Genomic DNA, 27110 nt, shown 5'->3' with positions numbered 1-27110 from the left:
ATTTCAGTAAATTAGATGACACAGGCAGTCTATCCCCCGATTTAAGGCGAGTCGATGATTGTGTGTGTATATGTATTATATTTGGACTCCCATAAAGGAAGTTGATGCTGTATAACACAAATACATCACAAGGGACATCTCAATTGGTAAATATTCTGAGCAGATGATCCTTAAACTATTCCTAATATGTAAGAATCCCCCTGTATATGTGTCTCCGATTTGTGAAAAGTTTCACGATTTGTGAAAAGTTTAAGATCATTTATAAAACGGAAAACAAACTTATCGGTCAAAAAGTATGCAATGAAAAGATATTATAGGATGTGTACTATAAAAATCCGCTTTCTAGTTTCGGAAAATAACTCCCATGTATTCCCTGTCCAACACTGACACCTAGTGGTGATAAAATGCAAGCCTTTTACACGGGAAGATATTGGATGGTTTTTGTTCCCACTAGCCGACAATATTCATGTAAAAATTAGATGTTCCGGCTATCCATTCTACAGAACGGGGCAAAAAAAAAAAAAAAAAACCTGGAATTCCTCAATAAAGGAAATCTGGAAGAATAGATGGTATTCGGATGGATTTATTCTAAAACATCCACAAATGTATAACTCCGTCAGATTACACAAACATGATTGATATCATACAATTAGTTTATTTTTCACCAATGTGTAGAATCTCTAATTGATACAATGTGATGAGAGCTCATTGATGGAAATGGTGGGTGGCTCTTAGAAGAGCCTTTGTGTCTTGTGTTGGGATGATGATGATGGGGGGATTACTTGGCGCTGGTGTACTTGGTGACGGCCTTGGTGCCCTCGGAGACGGCGTGCTTGGCCAGCTCTCCGGGCAGGAGGAGGCGGACGGCGGTCTGGATCTCCCGGGAGGTGATGGTGCGGCGCTTGTTGTAATGAGCCAGGCGGGAAGATTCTCCGGCGATGCGCTCGAAGATGTCATTGACAAAGGAGTTCATGATGCCCATGGCCTTGGAGGAGATGCCGGTGTCGGGGTGGACCTGCTTGAGCACCTTGTACACGTAGATGGCATAACTCTCCTTCCTGCTCTTCCTCCGCTTCTTGCCATCCTTCTTCTGGCTCTTGGTGACGGCTTTCTTGGAGCCCTTTTTGGGCGCCGGGGCGGACTTGGCTGGTTCAGGCATTATTAGGGTTAATGGTATTTTCTCTGTGAAGGGAAAGTGTGCTGGAGCCGCCCTCGTGTGCTGCTTATATAGGCGTCCTATGCAAATGAGTCCACACCCCTCCTCACTCTTCTATTGGAGGATTCAATCATGTGATGGAGAGTGACGTCATGGTTTCCTACCTTCTATTACAGATTGGTCTAGAGACAAGTCTTAACGCTATTGGCTGGATTCAAACGTGACCAATCGCAGCGTGTGACGTCGGAGCACTGAGTGTATAAATGAAGGGGAGTGATCTGTGGTGTGATATTCTCCATTGAATAACCCAATCATCCACTTACAATGTCAGGACGCGGCAAACAAGGAGGCAAGGTTCGGGCTAAGGCCAAGACACGCTCATCCCGGGCTGGTCTGCAGTTCCCAGTCGGTCGTGTTCACCGTCTGCTCAGGAAGGGTAACTATGCCGAGCGGGTCGGCGCCGGAGCTCCAGTGTATCTCGCCGCCGTCCTCGAGTATCTGACGGCTGAGATCCTCGAGCTGGCCGGCAACGCCGCCCGCGACAACAAGAAGACCCGCATCATCCCCCGACACCTCCAGCTGGCTGTCCGCAACGACGAGGAGCTCAACAAGCTGCTGGGCGGCGTCACCATCGCCCAGGGAGGAGTGCTGCCCAACATCCAGGCCGTGCTGCTGCCCAAGAAGACCGAGAGCCACAAGGCCACCAAATCCAAGTAATCCCGATCACTTCATTCCCCTCCATTACCCAACACAACAAAGGCTCTTCTCAGAGCCACCCACCTCGCCATACAAAGAGCCCGACACATGTACATTGTGTTTCTTTTTTCCTATTCTCAGATACACAATTCACTCTAAAAAGCAAACATTTTGTATTCTTCACACTTCTCTACAATAACTAACTAATAAAGTAGGAAGATTCGGCATTATTATACCCCCTCCATATAAAGACACCCATACATTGTTATCGGGAGATCTGATTGTATGTTCTCTCATTTCATGGCAGTTTATAGAACAAAGTGATGTGATTACAGGGAATGATCTTCAATGCTCTCCGTCCTTCAGTGCTGACGGATGATTTGATTTCATTCCATGCATGCTAAACAAGAATACTTCCAACTAAGAAGCGACACAGATCTCCTTCACCTCCTTCAGAGTCACCAGAAGAAAAAGATCTAAAGGAATCTCCAACAACTGTGATTTGCTCAACGTTCTAATTCTGTCGTAGAAATGTATCTCAGGAATTCAATAGACTGTTACAGTCATCTCAGATCCACTCAGCCGACCCTTCCGGGAACATTGATCAACTTGGTCCCCTTCATTTCAGTGGAATTATTTACCAATAATAAGAAATACGTTGGAAATAATAATTTCCGAATTGTTTTGGTTTGACATCAGAATACAGAATCCGCCCTGCTATAGAGATGAATGGAAAGTCTACCGAACAAGTGTTTTCTGGGGTGAGAACAGATCTCGGAATACATTTCTATGGAGTCCTCATAAAAAGACAGAATTACTGGCTGATGGAGGAACCGCCCACAGCTGTGATTGGCTCGGTTTTTAAATTTGCCCGCCTGAATTGTGTAGATCGTTACAGATAAATATTCATCCCTCTTATACCGCCAAAACCTACACCGAGGAGATGATCGGATGAGACATTTACCGGAGAAATATGCGCTCTAATTTGCATTAGTCCGGAATGATTAGGAAATAATTCTGTTTGTTACTCAACCATGAGAAAACACTTCTATATGTTCTCAGAATCCAGGATCTCATCACTGCTTCACACAAAATATGAAAGAGACATGTCTTCTATTATAGATCTCTACTTTTCTATATGATGGAGAAATTAAGTCATGATCACATACAGATCTGATCATGAAATGTCACTGACTGATATTTATTTGTCGCTTTCAGACATTTATCAGTGAAAGATTGTCCTCATATCCCAACCAGAATATGTATAACAATAAATACATAGTAACCATGACACCGATAAATATGTACAATGAATGCATACAAAAGGATATCTATATAGATAGATATCGAGCCCTTTCCAACTATATCAAGCGCTTATGAATTGGTAAAATCCGATATATCTTAAGTGAGTAATAATCAATATTAATGACCATTAGGTTAAAAAGCAGCTTCTCTATAAACCTACCAAATTCTTAAACGTGTAATAAAACACACAAAAATGCAGCGCTAAAAGTATCAAACAATATTAAATGATGTGCGTTGACGGAACCAATATCTTAAGTGTACTTTTAGTTCCATCAATGCACACTTGCTATTTGATATAGGCTGATGCTGTTTTATTATATTTAATGAATAAAGTAAATATTTCACGTCTGAACTAAAGAATCAGATCAATTCCCACTTTGTAACACGCACTCTGCCAGAGGTTTATAAGGTTCTGAGAATGTGAAATACTAATATGCTGTGGTATCCCCGTATATATGTTTCTTTTTCAGAGTAATATATATATATATATATTTTTAAACATTAAATTATTATTGACAAATTCATATATCTGATGATTGGATAAAAATTTCTGTTGCCTTAATATTTTTCAGAACAGCAGAATGTTTAGCAGCGTTACACATGGGGAAAAAAAAAACATTCTGTGTAATGAATGGGTGTGACTCCGCCTTTTCTCAGCATGGTTTCAATCAGGTCCGCACAGTCTCTATAAAAGGAGAGCGGACAGTCGGCTAATCTCAGTTCTTTGTACTATCAGAGAAGCGTAGTCATGTCTGGTCGCGGTAAAGGAGGGAAGGGTCTGGGGAAAGGAGTAGTGATGGGAAGTTCGATTCTTTTAACTGAATCGGTTCATTTCGAGTCACTCACTGAAATGAACCGATTCAATGAATCGATTCTTCGATTCACTTGCTGAGTCTACTGACAAGCAAGTGAACCAAAGCTCTCACTCAACCTTAAATGATTAGAATCAGAAGAACGATTCTTCACAGAAGGTTTGCAGGTCCTGGGGACATTTACTTGTATTTAGCTCCTTGCTCAGAGCACAATCCTATTGTATCAGACCACAATTTGTCAGATTAGACAGCGTCCTCAATTTTGGTGACGCACAAAAAGCTGTGTAAATTAAAAGCAGGTTTTTGTGCATGTGATGGGCCAACTTCAGGTAACATTGCTCGCCATCATATTTTTCCGTAGTCTTCACAGCGCATGCCCAGGGAAAAATTATCGCATTTTACTAGCGTGGGCGGGCAAAGTACCCACGGTAGTAAAATCCAATCGTTCGGCTCCTTTCACGCTTGTGCGACTTGAAAGTTGTGCAATTTTTGCCACAAATTTTACAGTGACTTTGATGCGATTTTGATGCGACTTGAAGCAATACGTATATAATGTTGAGGTTTCTGCCTCAAGTCACATCAAATTCGGACCAAAGTAGTGCAGTGACTACTTTGAAGTCGCTGCGACTTGAAGACACACAGATATGGATGGCACTCATTGGAAATCATGGGGTATCACTTGTCATGTGACTTTGTAGTCCCAAGTCGCACAAGTGTGAAAGGGGCCTCATTATGCACTGTAAAGACTACGGACAAATCTGATGGCTAGCCATCCTAACTGTGACGTTGGCCAATCAGAATGCAGTTCACATGCACAAAACCCTGCTTTTCGTTTACACAGCTGTTTGTGCGTCACCGTAAGTGGCAATATTGGCTGATCCTATAGATTGCTTGATCTGACAGAACACCTGCTACCCAGGTTACTGAGCACAATCCTATACTCATATGATCATATAACACACCCCAGAAGCAATAAAGAGAACCTGTCACTTCAAAAAAACTATCACATAGGGCACGGATGCTCAACCTGTAGCCCTCCGGCTGTTGCAGAACTACAAGTCCCATGAGGCATTGCAAGGATGATAGTTACACACATGTCTCACAAAGGCAGAGGGATGATGGGACTGGTAGTTCCACAACAGCTGGAGGGCCACGGGTTGAGCACCCTTGACATAGGGGCTTGTTAAGTGAAAAAATAAACAAAATAACTAAAACCATCCCCACTGACCCCGATATCTACATATGAATAAACGTGCGTAGGGCATGCATGTGTACATAAACGATAATTGCTTCACACGTTAGATGTCACCACAAACATCAGAGTGACTGCAATAATTCTAGAAATAAAATGTATGGTTAATGAATGTCCTGTACTACCTGTTATGACTACCTATATTACAAAGTGCCCCAAAGGGGTTTCTTTATTGTGTAATGAAAAAAAAAAAAATCAGTTAAACAGCTACTAAATTAGACACATGTCCCAGAATGGATGTCTGTCCCTTTTAACATACATATCTCCTTTAGGATAAGCCAACTAAATACTAAAGGGTTAAAGAATGAATCTGAATGAGGAGATCTTCTTATCCTGACTCTTTGTCCCCTCTGTCTTTAAAGCAGTCTGCAATGTATTTCTGCTACCTGATCATTGATTTACTGGTGGTGACTCGTGGTATTTCAGTGTACTGTATTCTAACAACTCGTATGATTCTTCAACTCAGTAACTCATATGGTTCTTCAACTCACTCAGTAACTCGTACGGTTCTTTAACCCATATGATTCTTTAACTCGTTTGGTTCTTTAACTCGGTGTACTGTGTACTCATGACTGACTTGTATGCAGTTCCCGAGTGTCTCTGTGCCTTGAGCTGATTGGTTGCAGGGAGGGGCCAAGCTCCCTGCACTCTAGGATCATATTACCAGGCCTGCTCTGCTATGCTTTGTATTGAGTGCAGAGAACCATTCCAAACGATTCAGTTCACTCAGATGAATCGATTCACTCAGTTCACTGAAAAGAACCGATTCAAAAGAACGATTCGTTCATGAACTGGACATCACTAGAAAGGAGGCGCTAAGCGGCACAGGAAGGTGCTCCGGGACAACATCCAGGGCATCACCAAACCCGCCATCCGACGTTTGGCCCGCAGAGGGGGTGTCAAGCGCATCTCCGGACTCATCTATGAGGAGACCCGCGGAGTGCTCAAGGTTTTCCTGGAGAATGTCATCCGCGATGCCGTCACCTACACCGAGCACGCCAAGAGGAAGACCGTCACCGCCATGGATGTCGTCTATGCTCTCAAACGCCAGGGGCGCACTCTCTACGGATTCGGAGGCTAAACCCTCATGAACACCTACCCACTTCCCCTACACAAAGGCCCTTCTCAGGGCCACCCACCTTCTCATACAAAGTGCTGTCTATAGATTTATCTGTACATTTCTCCCCGAGTTTTAAGTTTCTAGCAATTTTAGGGGTGATCTTGAGGAGATTGCATAGTATGTGGCCAGGATTTAGAATGTCCACACATTTTGATGGTATAATATTTTGTATTCAAACAATTAAGTTGGACATGTCTGCTGGACATGAATCGTAAAATAGTTCTAGATGAAAAATACCGGGTAAGCGCTATAGAGTACTAAAGGGAAATATTCGTAATACTCATTTGTCACAAAGTATTTAATTCCCCCAGTAAGAGACATGATGATTGTATAGATATCGTCCATTCATCTATTTCCTGGTCAGATCCGGAGCTTTGATCGTTCTGCTACTCTGGCGGGAAATTTAAACATTCAAATCGAAGCCGAGCCAATCCCAGTTCTGGACGTTTCTTGAACCCTTTCTTTGTTAGACTAGGAATGTGATTAGAACACACATGGATCTCTCACCCCCTTTCCTGCAGAAAGAACACACGAGATGGAGTGGGGGGACTAGAATTCTGGATGATCTCGTTACACCTTATTACATGTACCGACTAGTATATTACATCGATTGGAAGCACCATTTACATTTCTCTTTATATGGGAAGGTGGGTGTCCCCGAGTCCTCTCTAACATCAAACACTGGTAATTGTCTGATTTAGATCTGTATTAAATTCAGGATTGGAATTGGGGCTATTTAAATACATTGTAGTCAGACTTTCTACAGGTTTCTGGGTGTCTCCGGTTTATCTTCTATCATCCGGATTCTCTATGCATTGCGGAGATCATCTCCAAATTCTGACTGTATACATTCCTCTATTCTTCGCCTTGTATTGAACACAAAGTTATACCCTGACTGACCACTAGGTGGCAGCGCCGAGTAAACATTTACGCCGCACTCAGAAGCATTGTTAGAATTTCAGATCCGCCACAATCTCCCGCCTTACATTGTAACTTTATATGAAATCGCAACCAGGGAAGATACAATAGAAGAGTTCTTAACCCATAACACAACGTAACGGGAGATTTCCCTTAGACATATTGTTTCAATGTTATATTCACCACCATATCCCGGCTATTACTTTATCTGATATTACAATTTGGAAAGATAAAAAAAAAAAAAAAAAAAAACGTGTATAAAATAACATTCTAGGTCTGTAGCTCATAACGCATCGGGAATGGCAGCAGGAAAATTAGCTCATTCAAATCCTATGATTGTGTCAATTAATTTCCAATCCTCTCAGTGCTATGAGATCGCAGAACTCAATAAGATAATTGATTTATGAATATATCTCTAGAAGATCATTGTACATATTGGGGAGGGAATAAACTTGTTCCTTGTATTTCTAAGTAATAAAACAAATGCATGCCTGGGTAATGCCTAAATGACACACACTTTAACCACTTTAGCCCCGGGCCTGTTTTTCAGAGTCGGTGTTTACGAGACAAAACCATTTTTTTTTGCTAGAAAATTACTTAAAACCCCCAAACATTATATATATATATTTTTTTTATTTCAATAGTTTTTTTTTTATTGAGATTTTCAGCTTAAACAAAGAAGATACACAGTACCAAAAAGGACCACAACAGGAATATGCATATTCATGGAATGCTTAGCAGTAATTTGAATTTGAATCAGTCAGTAGATGCAGCTTCCATTAACTTTGTGACAACAGTTCAAAAATGTATAAACATCACATTAACAGAGGGTTTGAGCATATCTTTTCCTAGCAAAATGGCTATAGCCAGCTACCCACGTTCTCTCTACATGGTCACGACAGCCAGCATCAAAGATGCTCCAAGCAGTATGCTCCCTCTAGTTTCAATTATGTGTAGTATGGTACCTGAGGTACAGTGGTAGAGTGTGTAACAAGAAGTATTAGCAAAGGAAGTAAGAAGTAGAAGAGAAGAGAAAGGGAAGAAATTAGAAAGGTCAGAATAGAGTTCAATGAAAGAAAGCGGGTAAAGAATACCCTAACAAAATAAACATGTAAACTATGCCCTCGTCTCGCCAGGTCGTTCGCCTTACACAGTCATTATTAGAAGTTATTTGTTTCTTTTATCAGAATACCAGTTTTGCCAAGGTCTCCATAGTGTCGATGCCTTCACATGCTTACCCAGTGCCGACGCGTGTAGGAGTTCATAGGTGGCATGTGTTTGTACAGTGCCTATGATTTCTGCAAGTGAAGGAGGAAGAATGTCCTTCCAGTGCCGAAGAATGACTAGTCTCGTGGCCATAAGAATATGTAGTATTACTGTCCTGTGTGAGATGGGTAACATATCAGCCCCTATGGATAGGATAGCTAGGCCGGGACATAGTACGGAGCAGGTAGGTAGTAAATTAACTAGTAAATCTCCCACTTGTGACCACACGGGCCTAATTTTTGGGCAACCCCATAGTATGTGGATCAATGTCCCCTTTTCCCCACATTGTCTCCAGCACCCTGGAGAAGCACTCGGGAATATCCTAGACAGGCGATGGGGAGTAAGATACCAGCGGAGGAGCAGCTTCTGTTGCATCTCCAGCAGGTTGGTGCTCTTAGTGGAAGATAGTTGAGTATTTATTGCTCTCTCCCATTGTTTGACAGAATAGTCCGTTCCGAGGTCCCTCTCCCATGCCAGGATGTTGTGGGACTTGACCAGTACATCTTTTTCCTGAAGTCCCCTATAGATAACCGATATACCCTTGGACTCACTAGCCGGTCTCTGGTAGAATTGGGCTATCTTTGTTGGTAGAAAGGTGAGTGTCTTGGATGACTTTTTAAACCACTGGAATACCCGTAAATAATTGAACTTCTCAGTGTCTGGTAGGCCAAACCTCTGCCGAACAACCCCAAACTCTTCCATACGAGAGTCTGTAAGCATATCTTCAAGGTAACATATACCTTTTTCCTCCCACAGTGTGAGTTTTAAGTCAGGAATTATGTTTTGAACCGCAGTTATGGGTAGATTGAGCGGGAGGGTAGGGCCTGTCCAGCCACTGGCCGTGCAAAGGTGAGACCAGGCTCTCAAAGAAGCTAGGATAGTTGGAGCTAAGTTCCTGCCCAGGGACCCCTGGAGACGAGCTGTCATCAGAAAGTCCCTGAGATTCCCCCTCGGTACCTGCGTCCCCTCCAGGTCCTTCCATAACGGTCTGGATGTGGGGTCAATCCAGTGGTTAAGCTGTCCTAAAATTGAGGCAAAATAGTAGTCCTGCAAATGTACGTGACCTATTCCCCCCGCTGATCTATGTTTAACAATACCACCAAAGGCACATCTAGCCTTTTTCCCCTGCCACAAAAAGCTATTTAAGGTGGACTGTAGGGACTTAAAGTAGACGCTGGGCAGCGGTATGGGAAGGGTCCTAAAAATATAAAGAAGTTGCGGTAAAATTTGCATTTTAAAAGCCGCCAGTCTTCCCAGCCAGGAGAGTTCGGAAACGGCTAATTTTTGTAATCTGGATCTAAAGGAGCTCAAGAAAGGGGTGTAGTTTGCGGCAACTAAATCATCAGGGTTGGAAGTTAAAGTAATACCTAGGTAGGTTATGCCCTCCTCTCTCCATATGTAGGGAAATGACTCCTGTAGTCGTGTTTTCACCTCGTCCTCTACCCCTAAGCTCAACACATGGGATTTCGTCTCATTGACCTTATAGTAAGAGACTGCTGAAAAGGAATGCAACGCTGCGTGGACTGTCGCTAAAGATTTGTCGGCTTCTGTCAAAAGTAAAATGATGTCATCAGCGAATAGACTTATGACATGATTTTTAGTGCCAACGCGGAGGCCTTTAATCTGGGGGTGTGACCTGATGTACGTGGCGAGCGGTTCCAAGACTAAGTTAAAGATTAGTGGGGAGAGAGGACACCCCTGTCGCGTCCCATTAGATATCTCGAATGGAGTAGATAAAGCGCCCGCTATGTATACCTGGGCCGTCGGTTGTGTGTACAAAGCCATGATAGCCGAGAATACCCAACCCTCGAAACCGAATCTACGCAAGACCTCCCCCAAGAATCCCCAGTGGACTCTATCGAACGCCTTCTCTGCATCCAAAGAAAGGAGCAGAGAAGGCGTTCCCCTACGTTTTGCTATGTGAATTAAATTGATTAGCCTCCTAGTGGCGTCGGCGGTTTGTCTCCCCCTGGTAAAGCCCGATTGGTCTATGTCAATAATGTCTGGTAATATGTCCACCAATCTTGTGGCTATTAGTTTTGCATATATTTTTACATCACTGTTTAACAGTGATATCGGCCTGAAATTCTGCGGAATATCTGAAGACTTCCCTGGTTTAGGCAGGGCTATGATAGTAGCTTTGAGCATTTCCCTAGGGAACGAGGAGGACGCAGCAGCAGCTCCAAACACTCTGGTAAGATGTGGGCAGAGGATGTCCCTAAAGGTTCTGTAATATTCTCCGGTGAAGCCGTCAGGTCCCGGAGATTTGTTAAGCGGTAATGATTGGATAACTTTTTGTACCTCACACTCGGAGATGGGAGAGTTGAGACGTTCTAGGTGGGCCTGCGTGAGCCTGGGAAGAGCAATGCTGTCTAGAAACGCATTTATAGCTTCTTCCGTCGGCTGTGGAGTAGTACAGTCCTCTTTAAGATTATACAATGAGCTGTAATAATTGCTAAAGGCATCTGCTATCGCCTGGGGGTGGATTTGTTTTTTCCCAGACATGGGGTGGTAAACATGTGGGATTTGAGATTTGATCCTATGGTCTTTGAGTTTACTGGCCAGGAGTTTCCCTGCTTTATTGCCACTAGTGTAGTAAGCTAATTTCAGCCTCCTGGAAGCCCTCTCAAAATCCTCAAGGAACTTAAGCCTAAGTTCCGTACGAAGACAAGCTATTTGATTAGATAATGTAATGGACGGTTTAATCATATTTTGTTTGTCTAGGGCATCAATTTGGGAAATGAGTTGTGCGGTCTGCTGCTGCCTCTCCCTCTTGAGTCTCGCTCCCAACTGTATCATTATACCCCTTACAAACGCCTTATGGGCGTTCCACAAAACAAATGCATCTTCCACCGACCCCTGATTCACTTCAAAAAATTCTATCAGCTTCTGTTCAATGTAGAATCTGGACGGACCCTCCCTGAGCAGGTAGGGGTTGGCTCTCCACAAGTAAGTGGGTCTGTGAAGGGAAGGGTTTCCCACAACAAGTTTAACTGAGGCATGGTCCGACCAGGTAATACTGTTGATCTGTACAGAAGTGCATTTAAATAACAACGACCTATCAACCAGGAAAAGATCAATTCGACTGTAAGAGCCATGCGGGTTAGAGAAAAACGTATAGTCCCTGTCGTTGGCATTTAGGCATCTCCACGAGTCATACAGTTCATACGCTTGTAGGGAAGATTTCAAAGAAGGTGGGGGTCTCCTAGGAGTGGAGGTCATGTCCACTGAAGGGTCCGGTGTGATGTTGAAGTCACCGCACACCACTAGTAGGCCTCTCTGCACTGCCTTTATTTTCTTCATGAGTCTGTGGAAGAAGTTGAGTTGCCTGACATTTGGGGCGTACAAATTCACCACGGTGTAAGTGACTGAGTTTATATCGCACACCAATATGATGTACCGTCCTTGGGGATCAACAATGTGATCGTGTAAGTGAAATGCCACAGAGTCCTTAACCGCTACCATCACCCCTTTCTTCTTGGCATCAGCATTAGCAAGGTAAACGTTCGGGAATTGAGGGTGTGAACATTTAGGGTGCAAGTGCTGGATGAAGTGCGTTTCTTGGACGCACAAGATGTCGCATTTTTGCTGCAAAGCGTCCTTCCAGAGGGACCTCCGCTTAGCCGGGTGGTTGAGGCCTTTAGCATTCAAAGTAAGAAATGTTATCGCCATATGTGTACTACGGGTGTATGCTGGTAAAAGAGGGGGTGTAAGGTAACACTCACATGAGCGGGTAGTTTGGTTCCCAGTGGCAAGGTCGGCATTCTTCCTCCGGATTCCGTAGGTTTTGCAGGTGATCCTCCTGTAAAGGGCTGTGTGGAGATAGGCATCGCTGCAAAGGCGATCAGATGGGCAAAAAACAACAGTCTAAACAAGAAAAACAAAACAGTGAAACAGTGGCTTCTGGCCATGGAGAAAAGTAGTAAAACAAAACAAAAGGGTGCGATACTCAATCGCTCAGTAGGTAAATGGGGTGTAAAGGAGAACTAGGAGCAGAAATGTGTTTCTCTCCAGCGGGTGGTAGTGCAGAAAAGAAAAACCCTATCCAGATCAATTCAATTGTGGGATCGAGCATTCCTGCGGTCAACTGTGCGCCATTCTTGCTCCATACCCCCAATGTTGCTTTTATGGTGCGGCAGTGGCTGTGGTTCAGGAACAATTTCCCAGGACTGTAACAGGGCCAAGCCTTTTGCCATGGAGTCTATCACATAGTCCTTGTCATCTTTTGTGACAATTAACTTTGTCGGGAAGCCCCATTTATAGCTCAATTTGTGATTTCTCAGTGCTTTAGTAATCGTGACAAGGTTTCTACGTTTCTGTAGTGTATATTGTGACAAATCAGTGTAAAATTGTAGATTCGAGTATGGGGCCGGAACTTTGTCTTTCTGCCGGGAAACTGCCATGAGCCTTTCCTTAGTGTGGTAAAAGTGTAGACGGAGTATGACATCTCTTGGGATGGAGTCAGGTAGATAGGCAGGTTTAGGGAGTCTGTGAATTCTATCTATCGTGAAGTCAAGTTCAGACAGATCAGGCAGTAAACTTGTAAGTAGCTGGGCCATGTAGCCGCGCAGCTCTGGTTGTTTAATAGACTCAGGGATCCCCCTGACCTTGAGGTTGTTCCTCCGTGATCTATCTTCAATTTCTGCCATTTTGGCCTTAAGAATATCAATATCATCCTCAGCAGATTCGTTAGCATCAACTAGGGCGTTTATGGTAGAGGCATATTCCCCCATTTTGTTCTCCACATGTGAGACTCTGTCAGCCACATTGCTCAGGTCAGTGCTAAATTTATGGACACATGAAACCATGTCCGAATGTAGGGAACTCCTAAGAGACACCAGCATCTCCTTTAAAACAGTATCCATCACTGGCTTATTCGCGGTGGGGAAGAGATCAATGGAATCTGGCAGTTCTCTGGTGTCATCACCCGAGTCTGTAGGGGAGCTTACCTCCGTTGCTGTTCCTGTGGCATCCGAGCGGAACCTTGCCTTCTCAGGGCTGCCCGATGAGGGAGTAGCAGGAGAAGAGTGGAGATGTTTAGGAGGGCTGCTCCGTTTTGCTCCCTTCCCCGGCTGGTGTGGATGCTGGAGTGAAGGTTGGAAGGCCCTGGGTTGAGGCGTGGAAGACGCGCCAGCGCCATCTTGTTTGGCCTCGAGGGAGAAAAACTCCGTCAGCTTGGTTGGACGGCTCCCGTCCTTTTTGCGTCTCGTCATGGTCACCGCCGCTTGCCCGGGATCTTAGGCAGTAGAACGCCCGTTTTCCGAGTCAGGCTGCTCGCTGGATGGGCTGCTATGTGCCGCTGTATCGTCGCTGGAGCCGGAGGTCAGTTACAACGCGTCCATCCTGGTCTCCGGCTAGCTCCGCCCCCCTATATATATTTTTTTTATAACACCCTAGAGAATAAAATGGCAGTCTTTGCAATACTTTTGTCACACCGTATTTGCGCAGCAGTCTTACAAGCGCACTTTTTTTGGAAAACATTCACTTTTTTTAAATTAAAAAATAAGACAACAAAAAATTTGGCCCAATTTTTTTATATATTGTGAAAGATAATGTTACGCTGAGTAAAATGATACCCAACATGTCACGCTTAAAAATTGCGCCCGCTCGTGGCATGGCTTCAAACTTTTACCCTTAAAAATCTCGATAGGCGACGTTTAAAAAATTCTACAGGTTGAATTTTTTGAGTTACAGAGTAGGCCTAAGGCTAAAATTATTGCTCTCGCTCTAACGATCGCGGCGATACCTCACTTGTGTGGTTTGAATACCGTTTTCATATGCGGGCGCTACTCGCGTATGCGTTCGCTTCTACGCGCAAGCTCGTCGGGACAGGGCGCTTTAAAACATTTTTTTTTTGCTTTTCGCATTTATTTTTATTTATTTTACAATTTTTAACACTGAAAAAAAAAAAATATCACTTTTATTCCTATTACAAGGAATGTAAACATCCCTTGTAATAGAAAAAAGCATGACAGGTCCTCTTAAATATGAGATCTGGGGTCAAAAAAACCTCAGATCTCATATTTAGGCTTAAATGCAAAAAAAAAGAAAAAAATTGGAAATGTCATTTTTTCAAATGACAAAAAAAAAAAAAAATGTTTCTTTAAGAGGCTGGTGACGTCACTTCCGCCCAGCAGAGCTATGGGGACGGGCGAAGGAGATTTTTCCTTCAGTCTCGTCCCCGCTCAGCTAGCGAACGGTCGCGATCCCCTCCGCCGCTACGGTAAGCGGCGGAGGGCGCGGGAGAGCGGCGGGAGGGGGGGGGCCCTCTCCCGCCACCGATAACGGCGATCTCGCGGCGAATGTGCCGCGGAGACCGCCATTATCGAGATATTCATCTTTAAAGTGAGGATGTATAACGACGGTGGCCGGTCGGCAAGTAGTTAAAGTATCACCTTCATACAAACCTGGTCAAAGTATTACCTCGGGTTAGAGGACTTCTGTTATTTTAAATCACCTTTTCCATCATGGAATATAACAACCCCCCCCCCCCCCCCCCAAACACACACACACACTGAAATAACATATTATACATGATAAAAACCCATTGGTATAATAGAGGGCATATGTAAACACTGAAACTCTGTGCATTTATTTATGTTTCAAAATTGTTATTATTTTCCAATGGTATGTGTAGCGCTACCCCCTCAGGAGCCGCTGGTTAGATTGGGACGGCGTGTTATGTTACCTCTGTGATGCGTCTAGGGATGATAATGATGATGAGAACAATGACGGAATGTCCAAACAGCAGGGTGTTGTTTTCTGTGCTTTTATTTCTTGCCCAACACGGAAAAAAAGTTAACTTGAAGTAGATAAAGAAAGGTTGGTGAAAGGAGAATTTGCAGAAGCAGTCCTGCCTCCAATGGGACTTTAACTCACGTCGCCACTCCAGCCGGAGTGGGTATAGTGTACCTGGACAGGCCTCTCACACCGACCTGGCAGCCAGGGTATCACTCGGAACCTTTGAGAAGGAACAAGTCTCTGCCACCGACTTGGCTCTAACAGAATTAGAATTAGGAGTGGATCCTCTGCCATAGGCCCTCTACTCAGGAACGTAGACAATAGAGCAAATTCTCTCAACAAATATAATTTGCCTGAATCTCCCTTTAGGTAGACTTCTTAATTTTGAGGTCACCGACTGACAAGTTGCAACATACAACTTCTCAGTGTCCGGCCACCCAGATCCCCAATGGATTGTCTAAGCCCTGTTGGATCACCTGCCTCCGTGTTCACCTCAGACCGACTCCCCACCGAACAGCATAACTCGCTTGGGATTTTCCTCATGAAGGGTGGGGACCCAATAAGTCACTGGGGCCCCGTTGTAGCTTTAGTTGCTTCGGGCCATGAGGGCCCAGAGTCAGGAACTCTGCGTAGCACGTGCGCCCCGGCCTTGTAGGCCATCTCGCCGGGCCTTGTGATGTGCGCACACCCTAAAGGTGGGTGCCGAACCAGGAACGGGCGAAGAATGTCACAAAAATGGTGTCCGCCCCAGAAATACCCTCTCCCAGCATGCCCCGCGAGGGAAACACTCCACTGATTGGCTGCTGGAGAAAGGTGCCTCTGCCTGGACTCCTCTGGCGCCACCTGTCACCCAGAGATGGAAAGATATCTCTGGAACACAAAATGGAACCTCAGGACAGCCCAGCCTGTCATAAACCCAATTTACACAAATCAACATGGATAAGAGCAAGGTAACTCTCTCATACCCCTCTAAATTTAACATAGCACCTGTACTGAAAGTACACAGGCGCTACATATGCATGACATAACAGAGCAAAAATAAACATAGTGACAAACAGAACGGTATCACAACACATGTCATGCAAGGGTTAGAATAAACTACTTCTCGAATACATCTACTGGTAGTAGCACCTGTTCAGCAACACCCTATAGGTACAAAATCTCGCGAACCTCCGAGATCGGGTTTCGTCCCAAGCCCCCCCCCCCGCACTCCCAATGGGTACTAACTGTACCCATTGGGAAGGGAAGGGAGTCGACTCCCACCCGTAGGCCCATTCCATGACGTAATGTTCACCAGGGGTTACAGTGATAGGGTGATCAACCAACTTATGAGGCAGGCTGCAACAACTCATACCGTCTACAACAATGTATAGCATTAACAGGGGGAAAGCCCAGCAATAGGCACTACTAAGTTCATGTAATATGGAGAAAATATCAGTGCCTAGGAACAGTTCCCTGACAATACAGGGGATTGTGGGAGAGTAGAAGGGGGTGGAGTAGAAAGGAGAAGAAAGGAAGTGGAGGAAAAGAGAGAGAAAGTACCTGCACACAGTCTGGATCTACATCTTATCAGAACTATCAAGACACGAAAATAGAGTCACCTATTCCCATGTATTTAGCCCATGGATCCTTGATCTCCCTAAACCGGGCAAAATTATCTAAGATAGAGCTCACCATCTTCTCTTGGGACATGATCCACAAAATCTTTTGTTTGGCTGCTATAATTGAGACCTTGGGACGCTTCCATGCCCTAGCTAAGGTAATTTTAGCACCTAAGAAGATGAAGAAGATTAGTTTGCGGGAGGGTTTCGAGGCCTTGCTGATTAACTGGTTGAGAAGAGCCGTTGAGGGAGATCTGGGACTTTGGATGCTATTTGGAAAATTTTGTTCCAAAAGCCTCTGATTTTTGGGCACTCCCACCATATGTGCAGCATGGAGCCCCTCAACAGGCACCCTCAGAAACACAAAGGGAAAGCCGAGGGAAACATAGTGGAGAGCCTGAGGGGAGGTAGGTACCATCTGGTAAAAACCTTCAAACCTTCACTCTCAGGGTGATGTGGCCGTAGGCGATAACTATGGCTGTCCTTAACTCTCTTGAAGATAGCATGGAAGAAAGACTAGAAAAAAAGATTCAAGGACTCCACCACAACAACAAACAAAAGCCCACCCAGGTACTAACCAGGCCCAACCCTGCTTAGCCTCCGAGATCAGACGAGAATGTGGTTCGGTAAGGTCGCGGTCATCAAAATGAACGTTCTACCGCAAATTCTGTACACTTTACAAGCGGTCCCAATCAAAATTCCCCCGGCTTTCTTTGCCTCCTATAGGAAAGCCTGTACTGACTTTGTTTGGCAGGGGGCCCGTCCGCGTCTGAGTAACGTTCGACTCACAACACCTAAGCTTAAAGGAGGAGTAGGATTGCCTGATATTTACAAATACCACTTGGCTTGTGGCCTGACTAGGATAGTGGACTGGACCATACAGAGTGGTCAAAAAGATTGGTTACAGCTTGAACAATTGTTTTCTCCCCTCCGTCTACCCCAACTTCCGTGGATCGCACAGCAAAATGTCCCGGCGGACTGTACAGAACACCCCCTGATCCGCCCCTCCTTACTGGCCTTCAGAGAGGCTTGTAACAAGCATAGATTATCCGACCTATATGGCCCTATGACTCCCCTTAGAATGAACCCTGACTTCACTCCAGGAATGCACCCCGCCTTTTTGGCAGAGGATTGGCCCCACCCCACAGTACAAACAAATCAATGTTTTACTAATGGGCGACTCCTGCTACAATCAGAGCTTGCCTCCAAAATTAACAAGGACGTCTTCCCATTCTGGACGTATGTGCAAATCCGCCACTTCTTTACTAGATTGGCTCCAGGAACGATCTGGTCCAAAGCCGCTACTCCGTTTGAACACATATGCTCAAGCATAGAACCACAGAGACACCTTATCTCGACTATGTCTACCCTTCTGTTTTCTACACACGCGTCTAAAATACATTGGGCTAACCAGCAGTGGGAACGGGATCTCATGCTTGATCTCACGGACACGGAATGGGAGGACATCTACAGGATGGCTCACAAGGGTTCGGTCAATGTCCAGGTACAGGAAAATGCGTACAAAATCCTCTCCAGGTGGTACAAGACCCCTCTTAAACTACACCGCATTAATCCTGCACTTTCAAAGGTCTGTTGGAGATGTAATCTAGAGACGGGATCTTTCCTCCACATATGGTTGTCCTGCCCCAAACTCCAACCTTTTTGGATGGAGGTGCAAGAGTATATCTCCAAGGTGACTACATTTGATCTGGAGTTCACGCCTGCTCAGTTCCTCCTTCACCATGCCCAATCGTTGCCGAGAGGATATTGTAAGTCTTTGGCAATGCATGTGGTGAATGTGGCCCGTATGTGTATACCTCTCCAGGGGCTCTCCCCCAATCCTCCATCTATCGCGGATTGGTTCAAATGTATTCATAAAACAATGGAGATGGAGGAACTGATCCACCAGGCGAACGACACCCCTTCTAAATTCTCGGGAACTTGGGCTTGCTGGACCCACTTTGTCTTGTCAGACTGTTACAAGAATACTATGTCTTGTCGGTGCTGATTGTTACTCCCAATTGGTCAAAACCCCATAGAGCTGTGGCGGGTCCCCCCCCCCCTTTTCCGCCCCGTTGTCTCCGTACCCTTCCCCCCCCTTAGTAAGATAGAGATCACGAGTGCATAGTCTGTGCTGGACTTCTCAGCCTAGAGCTATGGCTCGTCACTGTTGTTGCCAGCCCCGGTTGTGCTGGATATCAAGGTATATATAGTTTATGTTTTTTTTCTGTCACTCTCAGCACAGTGTTAATTGCACCCACACAAGGGTGTGAGTTTAGTGGTTCCTTTGAGTACTTCTAGCCGTTCTTGCCAGCCTTGGCAAGGGCCAGTGAGGCGATTTGTTGTGTGACTTCTATGGCGGCTACGCCCGCGACTATTTCTGGGTATATCTGTAACTGACTGTTTTATGCCTTTATGTACTTCTATTGCATCCTTCTGTTCTGTACTTCTTTTGGTGGCTGCGACTGCAATTACCATTGCCCGCTGGATGTATATGATATTGTTATATCTGCAGAACCTTATTAAAAACCTTTGAAAAAAAAAAAAAAAAAAACATGGCTGAAAAAAAAGAAGCAGGTAACCCAGCCCTAAACAATTGTACTGCACAGACAGTATTTGACAGGGGACAGGTAGAGTGTGCTGGTGAAATGGCCAGAGATTCACCAATATATTTCTCTAACTAGAGCAAGAAGCAGGTAACCCAGCCCTAAACAATGTACTATATGAAGCAGATGTCACAGAAATCAAGAGTGCTGGTTTAGATTTCTGAAGCAGCATACACCTCGCTGACACTGTCCCTCAAAATCTGGAGCCTGTCCCTACAATAGCTACACCAGACTGACGAGCGGCCCATAAACCATAAGATGATATTGATGTCAAAGAAATAAATTGTGTTTTTTTAGATTTCTGAAGCAGGATCAAACCTCTCTGACACTGTCCCTAAGCATCATCAGCAGCCTCTCCCTGTCATAACTAGAGCGGAGTTCTATGAATAAAGAATGCTTGTATGAATGTATGAAGCAGGATCAAACCTCACTGACACTTTCCCTAAGCAGCAGATTCAGCAGCCTTTCCCTATCATAACTGAAGCAGAGTGACAATCTGTGATGTGTGCCTCTATCTAATATAGAGACTGGTCACATGCTGGGTCACATGCTGCACTGGCCAATCACAGCCATGCCATAACTGTGATCAGTTCCCAGTCACAGTAGTAAAACGAATGGCAATTGGCTGCCGTGCAGCGCGCCAAAACATACCCGAACCCGGACTTTTTCCAATTGTTCGGGTGCAAAAAAAACAAACAATGTCCATACCGAACCCAAACTTTACAGTTCGGGTTCGCTCAACCCTAATCACGAAATATAACACCCCCCCCCCCCAACACACACACACTGAAATAACATATTATACATGATAAAACCCATTGACATGATAGGGGGTATATGTAAACACTAACTCTGTTCATTTATTTAATCATTGTAACTTTGTGCATTTATATTCACTGTGTATCATGACTGTCCAGACATTAACACAATTTGTGAAAAGTTTAAGACAATTTAAAAAACAGAAAACAAGCTCATCGGTCAAAAATGATGCACTGAAAATAAAATATTATAGATGTTCAATATAAAAATCTGCCTTCAATTTTCTAAAAAAAAAAAAGCTCCCATGTATTAGCTGACTAACACTGACACCTAGTGGTGATAAAATGCACGGGAAGATATTGGATGGTTTGTTCTCACTAGCCGACAATATTCATGTATAAATTAGATCTTCCGGATATCCATTCTACAGAACGGGACTAAGTGGGAGAAAAACAAAAAACACAAAACACACACCTTCTGGAATTCCTCAATAAAGGGAATCTGGAAGTCTAGCTGGTGTTCGGATGGATTTATTCTAATACATCCACAAATGTATAACTCCATCAGATTGTACAAACATGATTGATATCCTATAATTAGTTTATTCTTCACCAATGTTTAGAATCTCTAATTGATACAATGTGATGAGAGCTCATTGATGGAAATGGTGGGTGGCTCTTAGAAGAGCCTTTGTGTCTTGTGTTGGGATGATGAGGGAGGGATGGGGGATTACTTGGCGCTGGTGTACTTGGTGACGGCCTTGGTGCCCTCGGAGACGGCGTGCTTGGCCAGCTCTCCGGGCAGGAGGAGGCGGACGGCGGTCTGGATCTCCCGGGAGGTGATGGTGCGGCGCTTGTTGTAATGAGCCAGGCGGGAAGATTCTCCGGCGATGCGCTCGAAGATGTCATTGACAAAGGAGTTCATGATGCCCATGGCCTTGGAGGAGATGCCGGTGTCGGGGTGGACCTGCTTGAGCACCTTGTACACGTAGATGGCATAACTCTCCTTCCTGCTCTTCCTCCGCTTCTTGCCGTCCTTCTTCTGGCTCTTGGTCACGGCTTTCTTGGAGCCCTTCTTGGGCGCCGGGGCGGACTTGGCTGGTTCAGGCATTATTAGGGTTAATGGTATTTTCTCTGTGAAGGGAAAGTGTGCTGGAGCCGCCCTCGTGTGCTGCTTATATAGGCGTCCTATGCAAATGAGTCCACACCCCTCCTCACTCTTCTATTGGAGGGTTAAGTCATGTGATGGAGAGTGACGTGTTAATTTAATTCCTTTTCAATGGATTGGTTTAGAGAGAAGTCAAGGCACTATTGGCTGGATTCAAACGTGACCAATCACAGCGTGTGACGTCGGAGCACTGAGTGTATAAATGAAGGGGAGTGATCTGTGGGGTGATATTCTCCATTGAATAACCCAATCATCCACCTACAATGTCAGGACGCGGCAAACAAGGAGGCAAGGTTCGGGCTAAGGCCAAGACACGCTCATCCCGGGCTGGTCTGCAGTTCCCAGTCGGTCGTGTTCACCGCCTGCTCAGGAAGGGCAACTATGCCGAGCGGGTCGGGGCCGGAGCTCCAGTGTATCTCGCCGCCGTCCTCGAGTATCTCACGGCTGAGATCCTTGAGCTGGCCGGCAACGCCGCCCGCGACAACAAGAAGACCCGCATCATCCCCCGACACCTCCAGCTGGCTGTACGCAACGACGAGGAGCTCAACAAGCTGCTGGGCGGCGTCACCATCGCCCAGGGAGGAGTCCTGCCCAACATCCAGGCCGTGCTGCTGCCCAAGAAGACCGAGAGCCACAAGGCCACCAAATCCAAGTAATCCCGATCGCTTCATTCCCCAACACAACAAAGGCTCTTCTCAGAGCCACCCACCTCTCCATACAAAGAGCCCGACACACATAAAATTGTTTCCATTCCTATTCTCCGATATTTATAATGTGGTAAATGGTTCACTCTAAAAGCAAACACTTTGAATGTATTCATTACAGGTAGGAAGATTCAGCCGCATTATACCTCGCCATACAAAGAGACGCACACCCATTGTTATTGGGAGATCTGATTGTAAAAATAGACAACCAAAAGTGATGTTTTGTTTTACATGTTGGAAATAAAACGGTTCCTCTGACTAGGTGTGATCCCGATGGGGGGACAATGTGTTGGGATGACACGTGTCAGTAATAATAAATGGTGATAGATTGTATATTGGAACGCTTTCAGTGTCGTATTATAGAGCAATGTGATCTCATTACATGGATTTGAATCTCCTCCATCTCTTGGTTCTCATGGATTTCTTCTTAAGATCACAAATCATTCTTCAAACTGGAAAGGAGCCCACTGATCTCATCCCCTTTCTTCACACCTCCCACATGGAAAGACAATGATAAACTGTCCCCTTCATTTCAGTTTAATTCCCCAACAATAACCTGGAAATTGTATTTTTTTGTACTGCAGATCATTAGAAAATCTCCTGAACACGTGTTGTCTCCTCTGAGAAAATCGAAAGAGCGCAGACATTCTATGGAGCATTGCTGGCTGTGGGGCCAAGATTTCACATTACACACACAACGCGATTTTTATCGTTCTTTATGACTGAAAATAAAGCATTGATCATATAAAAATCTGATAATGAAATGTACATGTCACTAAGCGATATTTATTGTTCTCTCCTACATGTAGCGGTGATAGATTGTCACACCCCGAATAGGTCTATAAAGACATGTGAGGCGACTGGTAGTAATCAGGACACCGCCAGAGAAATATGAACAATGATGTCACAAAACACGCGTTTCGTGTCTGAAATGAAATCAGGTCGGTTTCCTGTTTAGGTTCCAAATATTTGATTTTGTTCGCAGAATAAATTGTCGCGGCCCCGCCCCCGCCAGCTCTTTATAATAACATGGCAGAAGGTGACAGAAATGTAGAAGAGATGAGAGCCACATACAGAACCAATCGATTTTTATTAACTAAGGAAAAGGTTTTTTTTTTTTTTTTTTATCGCTGGAACAACCTACCCGACAAATAATAAAAGTGAGATAACGATATTGTAAGACGATCTATACACAGATCTGCTGTACATCTAAAATCGTCCAATCGGATTGTATAGTGTATGTTTAGCTATAAAGAACTTCCTTCCCCACATACTAAAACGTTCTAACGCCAGGATAAATATATAGTGAGCCCTTTGTATGAGAAGGTGGGTGGCCCTGAGAAGGGCCTTTGTGTAGGGGAAGTAGGTAGGTGTTCATGAGGATTTAGCCTCCGAATCCGTAGAGAGTGCGCCCCTGGCGTTTGAGAGCATAGACGACATCCATGGCGGTGACGGTCTTCCTCTTGGCGTGCTCGGTGTAGGTGACGGCATCGCGGATGACATTCTCCAAGAAGACTTTGAGCACTCCGCGGGTCTCCTCATAGATGAGTCCGGAGATACGCTTGACACCCCCTCTGCGGGCCAAACGTCGGATGGCGGGTTTGGTGATGCCCTGGATGTTGTCCCGGAGCACCTTCCTGTGCCGCTTAGCGCCTCCTTTCCCCAGACCCTTCCCTCCTTTACCGCGACCAGACATCTCGGAGATCTGCGTTATTCAGACAAACAGTAAAGAAACCACACACAGCCACCTCCTTATATACAGCCTAGGCGGACCTGATGGAAACCTTCATGGGAAGGAGGCGGAGTCACGCACATTCATTACAATGCAAAATAAATAAATAGAAGATGTAATTTATTTTTAAGGCTCCTAAATATTGTGTGGTAATCAAATATATTAATGAAACAGCAATACATTTCCAGAAGATGAATTTATTCCTTCTTCTCAATGCTTTTCTATTCATATCTGGAGATTACACGGAGAACATTAATCTTTAACTTTTCATAACAGAAACACAATCAGCAGCTTCAATTGTTCATATTTATACAACATTATTTCTAAAGGAAAATAAAGTAGCACATTGCCTCCGACATCTCACCTTCCTGGGTGTGAGGATGTGCGGACCTGAAGGGAAACATGTGGATAAGGGGTGGGTCTAGTCATGTATTTCACTGCAAAGAATTTCATTTATTTAAAAGATTTTCAATATTTTGCTCAACGGATGTAATTCATCAGAAGCACAACTTTGTCTTTATTGATGAATTGTACATATTTGTCTGATATGTGATGATTATTCCCTATCTCTACCAATCATGTCACATTTCCAGATCTCTATATAGGACGAGCAAAATGTGTGCAATCTGCTATATGTATAAATTATATATCAGAAAGAGAGCGAGAGATGGAAAAACAAAAACAAGTGAATATATATATATATATATATATATATATATATATATATATATATATATATATATATATATATATATATATATATATATATATTCACTTGTTTTTGTTTTTCCTTCTATCGCTCTCAGGACATGGCAGTTGGAATAAAAGAGAACCTATGAAAATGTTTTACATTTATTTAATAATCTTCAGATTTCTCGGATAAATGTCTCATCTGATGATCTCAGTTTCGGATTCGGCGGGATAATGGGGCTGATTATTTCTCTGTAACGATCTTCACAATTCAGGCGGGCAAATTTGAAAGTAGCAATTTGAAATACGAACCAATCAGAGCAGTGGGCGTTTCCTTCACCAGCCAGTAATGTCTTTCTGATGAGAATTTCAAAGAAATGTGTTCTGAGATCTTTCTCCTTTTTCAGCCCAGAAAATACTTGTTCTGTAGACTTTTCATTGATCTCTATAGAAAACATTCTCTAGCAGGGCGGTTTCTGTATTTGTGAAGTAAAAGAAAAGACTAGAAGAAATGTGACATTCATATTTCTAATGGATTTATTATTCTTGGTTAGATAAACTGCCCGACAATTCAAAAGAGTGTTTATCGATGTTCCCGGAGGAAGAGATATCAGATTTTAGAGTCCGATTATTCTTTCTATCGGAGATCATTAGAACGTTCCATAGAATGTCGGCGGGAAATGTGACTGAATCAATTTCATATTTGCACCAATCACAGTTTTGGGCGATTTCTTCAGATAAAATGTATTTCGTGTGAAGGAGGATCTGAGATCTGAGTTCCATTCAGCTGGGGGATGTTGGTTTGGTATTTAATATTGAATGATCTCTGATCTCCAGAAGATATTCAGCAGAATTAAAGGATGGAGGACAATGAAAACCAGTCCCTGGAATGAGATCACACTGTTCCTTCACACGAAATACATTTGAATAAATTATACAAATCATAGAATCTCTGAATTGCTGTTAGGATGGACAGACATGTAGGGCTCGATGGTTTTGATTGGAGGGGTTTAGCGGTGAGTAGACGATCAGCATAGAAAGATTGGAATGAATGGAGATGAGAGAATGATGTACTGTGATCACATTTCCTGTCATTACTTCCTCACCTGTATTACAAGTCTGAGTGTGATAAGAAAACAAAGGGTTTGCCTTTACAGGGAACTTTACCTGACATTATTAATAACATATAACTTGATTGGAGAATAGGAATAGATACCAGGCATGTCCGGCTCTATGCAGAGAGATGTGGGTGGCATGTTTGTGAGGCTATGCTAAAATAATAATATTGATCTTTAGATGTGGAGTAGATCGGTCAGACTAGGAGGGGAATGAACAAACTTTCCTTCTATTCCCTCCCTGGTTCTAGATTTATTGCGGAGATCATCTCCTTTTTCTGCCTGTATACATTCCCTAGTCATCGCCTTGTACTGCGCCCACACCCAAGTGTTCTACCAGGAATGACCACAAGGTGGCAGAGCTGAATAAACACTTATGCCGCCCTCACATATTGTTACACTAAAAGATCCTCCACAATCTCCCGTCTTACATTGTTACTTTATCTGAAAAGACACATTGAGAAGATCGCGGAGTTCTTAACCCGCAACACAATCGGGAGATAGAAGTGAGAAAAACGAAACATTGTATCTACTCAATCATCCCGGACAAATCTCTGTCTATTTGTATCATTTTCAATCATCAACAGCAGATCAATGTACATAGATAAAGCCATACGCTGCCTGATAGGTAAATGACACAAAATATATACAAAGTATCAGCTACATACAAATGTGATCACCATATCACCTCGGACAGCACACAGGCCTTTATAGAAGTTAGAGGTGGAGAATTGTCCCTAGGGAATCGGACATATTCATCACCTTTACTAATATCTACACATTTATAAGTGAACTTACACATGATCTCCAATCCTGGAAACCATTTCATTCTCATCATTCCCCAGTGTCTGAAAAATCAAATAAACGAACAAAAATAAAAACAAAAACAAAACAAAACAAAAAAAATTCAATCATTGTATTATCGCCATTAGGGGATTGAAAAATGCAAAGTGTTAATATTAAAAGGAGTTTTGATTGAGTTAAACATACAAGATGTGCATATTGCAATCAAAGTGAATGTTCAGCCTAAACATTTTTTTTTTTTTTTTTTTAAGTTTTGGATCAACATGAGGAAAGGTTACAACCTCTGTCAGGTTTTTACTACTTTAAAACAATCCATATAGAAGTGCAAAGCTTCATTGATAAACTTGCAAACCACAAAGTGTGCGCCCCATACACTCTTCATTGTGATTTCCTCCACTAACAACCACATAGAGCAGATTACCAGACACACCTGATATGTTGGAAAGTCATACAGTGGGGGTGACCCCATCCCCTTTTACATCACATGCCCGTGGCATGATGGGAATGTGATGTAATAAGGGGTGGGGTCGCCGGGTGGCATCACCTGGTGACCAAGCCCCATGCCTATATAAATCGTTGCGCAACGTACACACGGCATTACAGCGGTAGAGGTTGTTGTGTCAACATTGCTAGAAGAGAAGAGGGAACAAGACGGCAAAGAAGTCC

General features: G+C 43.9%; 6 protein-coding genes across 6 annotated transcripts in view; 3 read left to right on the top strand and 3 right to left on the bottom strand.

The window, feature by feature from the left end:
- Window positions 1-23847, bottom strand: part of LOC120909238 — a 107103-nt gene extending 83256 nt beyond the window's left edge. The window contains exon 1 of the mRNA XM_040320961.1: window positions 23514-23847. Coding sequence (XP_040176895.1) covers window positions 23514-23799 — 286 coding nt within the window. The 5' untranslated portion in view covers window positions 23800-23847. The remainder of the gene's footprint in view (window positions 1-23513) is intronic.
- On the bottom strand, window positions 722-1189 carry LOC120909234 (histone H2B 1.1). Its single transcript, XM_040320957.1, has one exon. The coding sequence runs from the start codon at window positions 1157-1159 to the stop codon at window positions 779-781; it is 381 nt and encodes a 126-aa protein (XP_040176891.1). The 5' UTR covers window positions 1160-1189; the 3' UTR covers window positions 722-778.
- LOC120909228 (histone H2A type 1) lies at window positions 1437-1935 on the top strand. Its single transcript, XM_040320951.1, has one exon. The coding sequence runs from the start codon at window positions 1481-1483 to the stop codon at window positions 1871-1873; it is 393 nt and encodes a 130-aa protein (XP_040176885.1). The 5' UTR covers window positions 1437-1480; the 3' UTR covers window positions 1874-1935.
- Window positions 3848-6359, top strand: LOC120909236 (histone H4). Its single transcript, XM_040320959.1, has 2 exons — window positions 3848-3945; window positions 6031-6359. The coding sequence occupies exons 1-2, from the start codon at window positions 3906-3908 to the stop codon at window positions 6300-6302; spliced, it is 312 nt and encodes a 103-aa protein (XP_040176893.1). The 5' UTR covers window positions 3848-3905; the 3' UTR covers window positions 6303-6359.
- LOC120909232 (histone H2B 1.1) lies at window positions 20900-21400 on the bottom strand. The gene has a single exon (XM_040320954.1). It carries the CDS (start codon window positions 21340-21342, stop codon window positions 20962-20964), a length of 381 nt encoding a protein of 126 aa, XP_040176888.1. The 5' UTR covers window positions 21343-21400; the 3' UTR covers window positions 20900-20961.
- Window positions 21616-22724, top strand: LOC120909231 (histone H2A type 1). Its single transcript, XM_040320953.1, has one exon. It carries the CDS (start codon window positions 21663-21665, stop codon window positions 22053-22055), a length of 393 nt encoding a protein of 130 aa, XP_040176887.1. The 5' UTR covers window positions 21616-21662; the 3' UTR covers window positions 22056-22724.
- Window positions 23848-27110: the final 3263 nt, after the last annotated feature.

Source organism: Rana temporaria, chromosome 8 (assembly GCF_905171775.1).
Source record: "Rana temporaria chromosome 8, aRanTem1.1, whole genome shotgun sequence".
Lineage (NCBI taxonomy): Eukaryota > Metazoa > Chordata > Amphibia > Anura > Ranidae > Rana > Rana temporaria.
This window is presented reverse-complemented; position numbering and strand designations above follow the sequence as displayed.